Source organism: Myiozetetes cayanensis, unplaced genomic scaffold (assembly GCF_022539395.1).
Source record: "Myiozetetes cayanensis isolate MyiCay16 unplaced genomic scaffold, myiCay2020 scf1237, whole genome shotgun sequence".
Taxonomy (NCBI): Eukaryota; Metazoa; Chordata; class Aves; order Passeriformes; family Tyrannidae; genus Myiozetetes; species Myiozetetes cayanensis.
The window spans coordinates 1-11,131 of NW_026086868.1; the positions used below are offsets into that span (position 1 = coordinate 1).

At 58.9% G+C, this 11,131-nt stretch overlaps 1 protein-coding gene and 1 non-coding gene across 2 annotated transcripts; both read right to left on the reverse strand.

Annotated features, from left to right (window-relative positions):
* Positions 1-253: 253 nt before the first annotated feature.
* Positions 254-10,481, reverse strand: LOC126635968 (histone-lysine N-methyltransferase SETD1A-like; the record flags this gene model as incomplete). Its single annotated transcript, XM_050307657.1, has 20 exons — positions 254-376; positions 735-847; positions 916-1,003; positions 1,513-1,581; positions 1,719-1,847; positions 2,927-3,080; positions 4,251-4,538; positions 5,538-5,691; positions 6,378-6,488; positions 8,013-8,319; positions 8,379-8,423; positions 8,538-8,582; positions 8,676-8,720; positions 8,837-8,881; positions 8,977-9,021; positions 9,668-9,721; positions 9,836-9,880; positions 9,966-10,019; positions 10,257-10,301; positions 10,437-10,481. Coding segments are annotated over 20 exons (2,004 nt in total), but the record flags the coding sequence as incomplete, so codon positions are not given.
* Positions 7,479-7,551, reverse strand: TRNAH-AUG (transfer RNA histidin (anticodon AUG)). The gene has a single exon. It is a non-coding gene; the product is annotated as a tRNA-His (tRNA).
* Positions 10,482-11,131: the final 650 nt, after the last annotated feature.

Genomic DNA, 11,131 nt, shown 5'->3' on the forward strand with positions numbered 1-11,131 from the left:
CCCCAAGTATCCCTAATTTGACCCCAATTCCGCCTCCCATATCCCCAATTCCCCCATATCCCTAATTTGACCCCAATTCTCCCTCCATGTCCCCAGTTCCTGCCCCTCAACATCCCCAGTTCCCCAATTACTCCCCTTACCCCCAATTTTTTTTTTCCTCTATTTCCCCACAATCTGCCCCCCCCACACCCCCAATTTCCCCTCAATTTTCCCCAATAACCCCCCCAGGCGTCCCCAAAATCCCCTCCAGCACCCACTCACCCTCTGCCCGCTCTGGGGGTCCCCGTCTCTCCCCCTCCCTGCGGGCGGGGGGCTCCCCCTTCCCTCTCCTCCTCCTCCTCCTCGGCGCCTCTTCGGCCTCTTCCTCCTCCTCCTCCTGGGGGGGATAAAGAGGATCAGGGAGGCTCTGGGGGGGGTTTAGGGGTCTCCTCCTTCAAGGTACCCAATTTATGGGGGGGTTGAAGGGGATCAGGGCGTCCTTTTTTGGGAGGAGTTTGGGGGGTCCTCAGGGGCCCCTTTTGAGATGTTTTGGGGGTTCTGCGAGGTGTCCTGAAGGGCTCCAGGGTCCTTTTTGGGGGATTTGAGAAGTCCCTTTTTGGGGAGACTTTGGGGGTTCCAGGGGTCTTTTTGTGGGAGATTTGGGGTGTTCTGAGCGCTCCCTTTTTCAGGGGGGTTTAGGAGTGCTCAGAAATGCCTTTTGGGGCTGCCATGGGGTCCGTTTTTGGGGGTCTCACCTTGCCCGAGGACGACTCCTCGGACGCCTCCTCCCCCTCGCTGTCCAGGCGGAAAAGCTTCCGGCGCTTCCCGGGGGCCTCGGCCCGGGGGGCTCCAGGGGGGAGTTCTTTGTCTGGGGAATGAAAACGGGGGTCGTGGGGTCCCAGAGGGAGCTGGGGAGGGGTTTTTGGGGGCACTCACCGTCCTCATCCTCCTCGGGGGGCGTGGGGGGCCGGGGCCGCTTCTCCTCCCCCGCCTCGTTCAGCTCCGACGGCTCTTTCCTTTTCACCTGAAATGGGGGAAAAAAGGGAGAAAAAGGGACAAAAAGGGAGGTTTGGGGGCACCCCCAAAGCCAAACGTACCCCCAGGGGCAACCCCAATGCCCCTCCCGTTCACCAACCCCAAACAGCTCCCCAAAAAGGGACACCCAGAACTTCCCATCCCCTCTAAAAGGGGCACCCAGTTCCCCCAAAAAGAGGCACCCAAAGCCTCCCAAAACCCCCAAAAACAGGACCCCAGGACCTCTCCACCCCCCCAAAACAGACACCCCAAACCTCCCAAACCCCCCCAAACAAGGACCCCCAGGACCTCTCACACCCCCCCCAAAAACAGACACCCCAAACCTCCCCAACCCCCCCAAACAAAGACCCTCAATAACGCCTCCAAACTCCCCAAAAAGGGGGTCTCACCCTAAAGGCCAAAAGGACCAGGACCCCAAACACCTCTCCAGAACCCCAAAAGGACCCCCAAACACCCCCAGACCCCCAAACCCTCCCCAAAGCCCCCCCAAAGGGGTACCTTGAAGGAAGGCAGCCGAGGGCCCCCAAACAAACACCCCCAGGACCCCCAAACAAACACTCCCCAGGACTCCCAAACACTCCAGGACCCCTAAACCCCTACCCTAAGCCCCCAAAGGGGTACCCTTGAAGGAAGGCAGCCACAGGGCCCCCAAACAAACACCCTCAGGACCCCTAAATCCTCCCCAGACCCCCCCAAAAGGGTACCTTGAAGGAAGGCAGCCGCAGGACCCCCTCAGCCCGAGCCCCGCCCGGGCCCAGTCCACGAGGGAGAGGAGGGCGGGGGCTCCTTCGGCCTCGCTCGCTCCTTCTCCTCCCCCGCCCCGTCTGGAACGGCTGGGGAGCACAAAAGGGGGCTCAGCGGGGAGACCCCAGAGACGCGGGGGAGGGGTTTGGGGGAGGATTTGGGGTCTGGGGCGATTTTGGGGGATACAGGAGTGATTTTGGGGGATATAGGAGTGATTTTGGGGGATATGGGAGAGATTTTAGAGGGATATGGGAGACATTTGGGGGATGGGGGAGATTTCGGGGCTATGGGGGATTTGGGGTCGGGGGAAATCTGGGGGTCTGGGGGAGGTTTCAGTTCATTGAGGGGGGGTCTCAGTCAATTCAGGGGGACTGCCAATTAACTGGGAAGATCCAAATTAATCAGGGGGTCGCAATTAATTCAGGAGAAACCTCAGGTAACTTCGGGGATCCCAACCAATCAGAGGGGGTCCCAATCAATCCCGGGGGTCCCAATCGATCAGGAAGAAATCCCAATCAATCCCAGGGGTCCCAATCGATCGGGGAGCACCCCAACCAATCAGGGAGCAATCCCAATCAATCCCGGGGGTCCCAATCGATCAGGGAGCATTCCAATCAATGCCGGGGCTCCCAATCAATCAGGGAGCGCCCCAATCACTCGGGGGGGTCCCAATCGATCAGGGAGCACCCCAATCACTCAGGGAGCGCCCCAATCGATCAGGGAGCATCCCAATCGATCAGGGGGTGTCCCAATCGATCAGGGAGTACCCCAATCACTCGGGAAGGTTCCCAATTGATCAGGGAGCACCCCAATCGATCTGGGAGAGCCCCAATCAATCAGGGAGCACCCCAATCACCCGGGAAGGGTCCCAATCACTCAGGGGGGGTCCAAATCGATCAGGGAGCGCCCCAATCACTCAGGGGGGGTCCCAATCGATCAGGGGGAGTCCCAATCGATCAGGGAGAGTCCCAATCGATCAGGGAGCACCCCAATCACTCGTGAAGGTTCCCAATTGATTAGGGAGCACCCCAATCACTCGTGAATGTTCCCAATTGACCAGGGAGCACCCCAATCACTCGGGAAGGGTCCCAATTGATCATGGAGTATCAGGAAGGTTCCCAATCGATCAGGGGGGGTCCCAACGACCCGGGAGCAGTCCCCAGCCCACCTTGAGCTGCTCCTCCTTGCGCTCCCACCAGGCGTCGAAGGCGCGGAACGCCACGTTCTCCACCATCTTGCGGTTGAGGTCGCGCTGCATCGTGGCCTTCATCTCCTGCACCAGCGCCGCCAGCACCCCCTCCACGGGGCCCCCCCCGGGACCCCTAGGACCCCAGGACCCCGGGCGGCTGCGGCGGGGGCTGGGGGCGGCTGGGGCGGCAGCAGCGGCGGGGGGTCGGTGCCGGGGGCCTCTCTCGAAGTGGTGGGGAGGAGAAGCCCCGAAGTGGGGGGCACGGGGGAGGGGGCGCGAAGTAGGGGTGCCCCGAAGGGAGGCTTGGAGGAGGAGGAGGAGGAGGAGGAGGAGGAGGAGGGGGAGGAAGAGGAGCCCCCGAGGCCCCCGGCACGGAGGCGGCTCAGGAGCTGCGTCTGCAGCTGGAAGGAGGCAGGACCCCCCAGCGGCCCCGGGACCCCCGCCCAGGCGGCCCAAGAGCTCGTAGAGGGACCCCCGAAATCGGGAGGGGGCGCGGAGGCAGGGACACGGCCATGAGGGGCTGCGGGGAGGGGCGGGGGAAGGACGGGGAGGGGGCTCGGGGGTGGGGAAGGGCGAGGGGGCAGCGGGGAGGGGGTCGGGGGGAGGGCGTCGCTGCCGCCCCCATCTCGTCATCGGAAGAGATTTCCATGTCCTCCCCCGAGGAGACCTGGGGGGACAAAGGGGGAGGGGAAAAGGGGGTGTTCAGGGGGTCAGGTACAACCCCCAACCCCAAATTACCCCCAAAACCCCCAAATAATTCCCAAAAAACCCTGAAATAACCCCCTGAACACCAAACACAGCCCCAAAACACCAAATAAACCCTAAACCCCACAAATAATCCCCAAAAAACCTGAAATAACCCCCTGAACACCAAACACAGCCCCAAAACCACAAATAAACCCTAAACCCCACAAATAATCCCCAAAAAACCTGAAATAACCCCCTGAACACCAAACACAGCCCCAAAACTCCAAACAACTCCCTAAGGCCCCAATTAACTCCCCCAACGCCCCCATAACGCACCAGAGCCCCCGAAACCTCCTTAAACCCCTCCAACCCCCCCTTAATAGACCACAGCCCCCCAAAATTCTTCCACAACAGATCTCAGCCCCCCCCAGCCCCCCAAAACCTCTCCATAAGAGACCACAGCCCCAAATCCCCTATAATGGACTCCCAAACCCCCTTAAACCCTCAACCCTGATACCCCCGACCCCCAAACCCCCCCCACCGCCCCAAGCCCCCTCCCCCCAATAACACCCCACAGCCCACCCCACCCTCAAACCCCCAAAACCCCCGGCCTCACCCCATCCTGCCCGTTGGCCTTGGGCGACTCCGGGGTCTCTCCTCGGCCCCCCGCGCCCTCCGGCCCCCCGCAGCGAGGGGTTCTGGAGGTGGTCCTAGCGGCTCCCCTCCCCGGGGCTCCTCCCGTCGTGGGGGAGGGTCCGAGGAGTGCGGGGCCAGCGGGGCGGGCGGGGTCGTGGGGGTGCTCGGGGGCCGCCCCTCCCCGCAGGCCCTCCCCCTCGTCGTCGTCGGGGGCAGGAAGAAGTGGGCCCTCTGCTCCTTGAGCAGCGCCTCGATGCGCGAGTCCAGGCTCGAGTGGTGGGCGAAGGGACGCTCTCGGGGTCCCCCTCGGGGCCTAGGGACCCCGCCCCGCGCGGCGGGGGCGGCGGGGGCGGCGGGGGCGGGGGGCAGAGCAGCGGCCGGGGGCTCCGGAGGGGAGGGTCGAGGCCTCCCCGCCCCGGGGCGGCCCCAGAGGCCCGAAATAGGGGTCAGGGGCCCCCGGGGAGGGGGGCGCGGGCGTGGAGGAGGAGGAGGAGGAGGAGGAGGAGGAGGAGGAGGAGGAGGAGGAGGAAGGGGGCCGGGGGCCTCGTCCTCGTGGGGGGTGGCGGCGCGAGGAGGGGAGGGGAGGGGGGGCAGGGGGGTACCGGCCCGGGGAGGGTCGTAGGGGAAGGGCAGGAAGGACCCCGAGGGGGAGGGGGAGGGGGCGCGGGGGGCGGCGGGAGGAGGAGGAGGAGGAGGAGGAGGGGGGCGAACCCTCCCCGGCCTCCCTCGGAGCGGCGCGGGGGAAGGGCTCGGAGGAGAAGGGGTGTCTGCAAGAGAAAGGGGGCGTCAGGGGACCCCCAAATTGGGGATAGAACCCCCCAAAATTGGGGATAGAACCCCCCAGAATTGGGGACAGAACCCAAAAAATGGGGGTAAAACAAAAAAAATTGGGGGTGGAACCCAAAAGCGAGGAAAGAACCCCCCCAAAATTGGGGACAGACACCCCAAAATACAGGGCACGACCCCCCCAAAATGAGACCCCCACCCAAATACAGGACACGACCCCCCCAAAATGAGCCCCCTCTCAAATACATGGCAAACCCCCCAAATATAGGGCATGACCCCCACATTGGGGCCCAACCCCCCAAATTGGTCACACACCCTCCCCCAAAACAGCCCCAGTATGGGATAACCCCCAAAATTGGGGTAAATTCCCCAAAATTGGGATAAATCCCCCAAATTGGGGTAAATCCCCCAAAATTGGGGTAAGTCCCCCTAAAATTGGGGTAAATCCCCCAAACCAGCCCCCAATTCAGGCCCCCCTCACCTGGCGCCGTAGGCGGAGCCCTCGGCAGAGGGGGCGGGGCCGAAGGGCGGGGCCGGGGAAGGGCCTGAAGGAGCCCCCTGCCCCCAGCTCGGGGTCCCGTTGCCGGGGGCGGCGCCGTCGGCCGAGGGCGTCGGCGGGGGGTCCGAGGGGGCGGCTGGGGGCAGGGGGGACAGGGAGGGGTCAGGGGGTCCCAAAGGCAGGGAGACCCCAGAGACCCCCAAAATAGGGAACCAGGGTTCCTGGACCCCTCAGAGACCCCCTGGACAGCCCCAGTCCCCCAAAGCCCCCGTGAGCCCCCAGGGTGGTCCCAGCCCCCCGAGCGGTCTCAGAACCCCCAGCCCCCACAAAGGTGGTCCCGGCTCCCCAAAGACCCCTCAGAGCCCCCATCCCGGGCTGGTCCCATCCACCACAAAGGGGGTCCCAGAGCCCCCAGGGTGGTCCCAGAGCCCCCAGAGCACCCCAGAATGGGGTCTCACCCCCCCAGGGTGGTCCCAGCCCCCCCAGGGTGGTCCAAGCCCCCAGAATGGGGTCCCAGCCCCCAGGGTGGATCCCAGAGCCCCCAGAATGGGGTCCCAGCCCCCAGGGTGGTCCCAGAGCCCCCAAAGCCCCCAGAATGGGGTCCCAGCCCCCAGGGTGGTCCCAAAGCCCCCAAAGCCCCCAAAGGGGTCCCAGCCCCCAGGGTGGTCCCAGAGCAGCCCCCAGAGCACCCCAAAAGGGGGTCCCACCCCCCCAGGGTGGTCCCAGAGCCCCCCAGAGCACCCCAAAAGGGGGTCCCAGCCCCCCCAGGGTGGTCCCAGAGCCCCCCAGAATGGGGTCTCACCCCCCCAGGGTGGTCCCAGCCCCCCCTCACCGTCTCCCCCCGCTCTGGAGCCGCTTTGCCCCCCGTGGGCACCGTCTGGGGGGTGCAGGAGCCACTGACGATGAGCTCGTAGTACCTCATGCGCTGCTGCCCTGCGGGGAACCGGGGGGAAACGGGGCAAAATCAGGTAAAAATCAGGTAAAAAACCATGGGAGAGATTGGGGGAAAAACGGGAAAATTAGAGAGAAATGGGGGGGAAAATTAGGGGGAAATCAGGAGCAAAACTGGTGTTAAACCAGAGGAAAATTGGGATAAAACGGGGTTAAATCAAACAAAACCCACATAAATTGGAGATAAAATGAATGAAAATCAGGGTAATACTGGAGTAAAATGAGCTAAAATAAAACCAGCAAAAAATGGGCCAAAACTAACACAAAATAGGATAAAACTGAAATACAAGCAGATAAAACTAACATAAAAAGCACTAAACCTAGAAATGAACTTGAGTAAAATCAGGCTAAAACCATGACAAAATAGGATAAACCTAAGGAAAAAGAAAACAAACCAAATGGGGTAAAACTGACATGAAATGGATTAAAATTAGGATAAAATCCAGACAAAATAAGTTTAATCTGACGTACAACCAAGGCAAAACTCAGCAATAATGAAATAAAATGGGGTAAAGACTGACACAAAAAAAACTAAAACTCAACTAAACTCAAATTAAAACATAGTAAAACTTAAAAAAAAAAAAAATGAAATGAAATCCAGACAAAACAGGGTAAAAATTGAACTGAAAGAAACTAAAACTGAGATAAAACCTGGTAAAACTCAGATAAAATAATATAAACCTGAGATAAAATACGGTAAAGCTAAAATAAAACAGTATAAAACTGAGATAAAATGCAATATAATAATAATAATGGCCAGTCTTCGCGAGCGAAGATCCGGGGAAGGTCTTTCCACCTTCCAGCCTGCGCATTGGATTTTTTAGGTGAGACACAGTGTGCGCGGAACTGAGCCCACCCTTTAATCCTAAGGTTCATCTGCCGGGGCCAAGCGAGCTTGGACGGTGGCAGCGAGGTCCTTAGGACGTAGGTGGGTTGCCTTTAAGGGCTAACGAGCCCCACCTGCCCGGGAGTGGCCCTGACCGGGAATCGAACCCGGGTCTCCGCGGTCATAGCGCGGCGCCTTTACCACTAGACCACCAGGGGCTCCAAAATGCAATAAAGCCAATACAAAATAAAGTAAAACTAACACCGTATACGGTAAAACTGATATAAAATGGGGTAAAACTGAGATAAAATGGGGTAAAACTGAGATAAAATGAGCTAAAACTGAGACAAAACGGGGCAAAATTGACATGAAACGGGGTGAAACTGAGACAAAATGGGGTAAAACTGAGATAAAATGGGGTAAAACTGAGATAAAATGGGGTCAAACTGAGACAAAATGGGGTCAAACTGATATAAAAGGGGGTCAGAGCGGGCCGAGCGTGCGGCACGCACCCTTGACGTCGATCTGGGCGTGGATGGAGGTGCCCATGACGGTGGAGTTGTGCAGGTGCCGGCCCAAAAGGGGGTCAAACCGATCCAAAATGGGATCAAACCAACCCAAAACGGGGTCAAACTGAGATAAAACGGGGTCAAACCGGCCCAAAAGCGCGCGGCACGCACCCTTGACGTCGATCTGGGCGTGGATGGAGGTGCCCATGACGGTGGAGTTGTGCAGGTGCCGCACGCTCTCCTTGGCGCCGCGGGAGCTGCTGAAGAGCACGCGGGCCAGCCCCAGGTGCTTGCGGGTGCGCGGGTGCAGCAGCACCTCCACCTCCTCCACCTCCCCGAACTTGCGGCACATCTCGCGCAGGAACCCCTCGCGGATGTTGTCGTTGAGGCGCGCGAACGTCACCTCCTTCAGCGGGATCTGCCCCACGTAGAACTCGTCCAGCTGAACACAAAAAACCCAAAAACGATCAATGAGATCCTAAATCCCACCCTAAACCCCAAATCCGGACATCAAACACAGCCACGGACCCCCCAAACCATCCCCTCCTTCAGCGGGATCTGCCCCACGTAGAACTCGTCCAGCTGCACCCAAAAACCCAAAAATGATCAATGAGATCCTAAATCTGAGCCTAAACCCCAAATCTGGGCATCAAACCCCAAATCTGGGCATCAAACACAGCCACGGACCCCCCAAACCATCTCCTCCTTCAGCGGGATCTGCCCCACGTAGAACTTGTCCAGCTGCACCCAAAAACCCCAAAACTATTATAAAAATTATAAATCCAACCCTAAAACCCAAATCTGGGCATCAAACACACCCCTGAACCCTCAAACCATCCCCTCCTTCAGCGGGATCTGCCCCACGTAGAACTCGTCCAGCTGAACACAAAAACGACATAAAGGGTCACAGAAATCATAAATCCAACCCTAAACCCCAAATCTGGGCATCAAACCCCAAATCTGGGCACCAAACCCACCCCTGAACACCCCCAAACCATCCCCTCCTTCAGCGGGATCTGCCCCACGTAGAACTCGTCCAGCTGCACCCAAAAACCCCAAAAACAATCAATGAGATCCTAAATCTGAGCCTAAACCCCAAATCCAGACATCAAACAGAGCCACGGACCCCCCAAACCATCCCCTCCTTCAGCGGGATCTGCCCCACGTAGAACTCGTCCAGCTGAACACAAAAACCCCAAAAACTATTATAAAAATCATAAATCCAACCCTGAACCCCAAATCTGGGCATCAAACACAGCCCTGAACCCCCAAACCATCCCCTCCTTCAGCGGGATCTACCCCACGTAGAACTCGTCCAGCTGCACCAAAAAACGACATAAAGGGTCACAGAAATCATAAATCCAACCCTAAACCCCAAATCTGGGCACCAAACAGAGCCACGGACCCCCCAAATCATCCCCTCCTTCAGCGGGATCTGCCCCACGTAGAACTCGTCCAGCTGCACCCAAAAACCCCAAAAACCATCAGGGAAATCATAAATCCAACCCTAAACCCCAAATCTGGGCATCAAACACAGCCACGGACCCCCCAAATCATCCCCTCCTTCAGCGGGATCTGCCCCACGTAGAACTCGTCCAGCTGTACTCAAAAAACCCCAAAAAGGGTCACAGAAATCATAAATCCAACCCTGAACCCCAAATCTGGACATCAAACACAGCCCTGAACCCCCAAACCATCCCCTCCTTCAGCGGGATCTGACCCACGTAGAACTTGTCCAGCTGTACTCAAAAAACCCCAAAAAGGGTCAGAGAAATCATAAATCCAACCCTGAACCCCAAATCTGGGCATCAAACCCACCCCCGGACCCCCCAAATCATCCCCTCCTTCAGCGGGATCTGCCCCACGTAGAACTCGTCCAGCTGCACCCCAAAGGGAGACAGAAATCAATGAGATCCTAAATCCCACCCTAAACCCCAAATCCGGACATCAAACCCCAAATCTGGGCACCAAACCCACCCCTGAACACCCCAAACCATCCCCTCCTTCAGCGGGATCTGCCCCACGTAGAACTCGTCCAGCTGAACACAAAACCCCATAAACTATTATAGAAATCATAAATCCAACCCTAAACCCCAAATCTGGGCATCAAACACAGCCACGAACCCCCCAAAACATCCCCTCCTTCAGCGGGATCTGCCCCACGTAGAACTCGTCCAGCTGAACACAAAAAAACCAAAAACTATTATAGAAATCATAAATCCAACCCTAAACTCCAAAACCTAGGCATCCAAACACAGCCCTGAACCCCCCCAAACCATCCCCTCCTTCAACGGGATCTGCCCCACGTAAAACTCGTCCAGCTGAACACAAAACCCCAAAAATGATCAATGAGATCCTAAATTTGAGCCTAAACCCCAAATCTGGGCATCAAACACAGCCACGGACCCCCCAAACCATCCCCTCCTTCAGCGGGATCTGCCCCACGTAGAACTCGTCCAGCTGAACACAAAAAACCCATAAAGGGTCACAGAAATCATAAATCCAACCCTGAACCCCAAATCTGGGCATCAAACCCCAAATCTGGGCATCAAACCCCAAATCTGGGCATCAAACACAGCCACGGACCCCCCAAACCATCCCCTCCTTCAGCGGGATCTGCCCCACGTAGAACTCGTCCAGCTGCACCCAAAAAACCCAAAAACAATCACTGAGATCCTAAACCCAACCCTGAACCCTAACCCGACCCTAAACCCCCCCAAGACCCCAAACCCCGGGACCCCAGAGCCGACCCCAACCCCCCAGGACCCCAAACCCGACCCCAAACGCCCCAGGACCCCAGACCCGACCCCAAACCCCCAGGACCCCAAACCCAACTCCAACCCCCAGGACCCCAGACCCGACCCCAAACCCCCGGGACCCCAAGCCCCCAAGACCCCAGAGCCGACCCCAAACCCCCAGGACCCCCAGACCCGACCCCAAACCCCCGGGACCCCAAACCTGACCCCAAACTCCCCCAGGACCCCAGACCTGACCCCAAACCCCCAGGACCCCAAACCCCCAAGACCCCAGAGCCGACCCCAAACCCCCAGGACCCCAAACCCCCCAGGACCCCAGAGCCGACCCCAAACTCCCCTGGACCCCAGAGCCGACCCCAAACCCCCAGGACCCCAGACCCGACCCCAAACCCCCAGGACCCCAAACCCGACCCCAAACCCCCAGGACCCCAAACCCGACCCCAAACCCAGCCCAGGACCCCAGACCTGACCCCAAACCCCCTGGGACCTCAGACCTGACCTCAACCCCCAGGACCCCAGAGCCGACCCCAAACC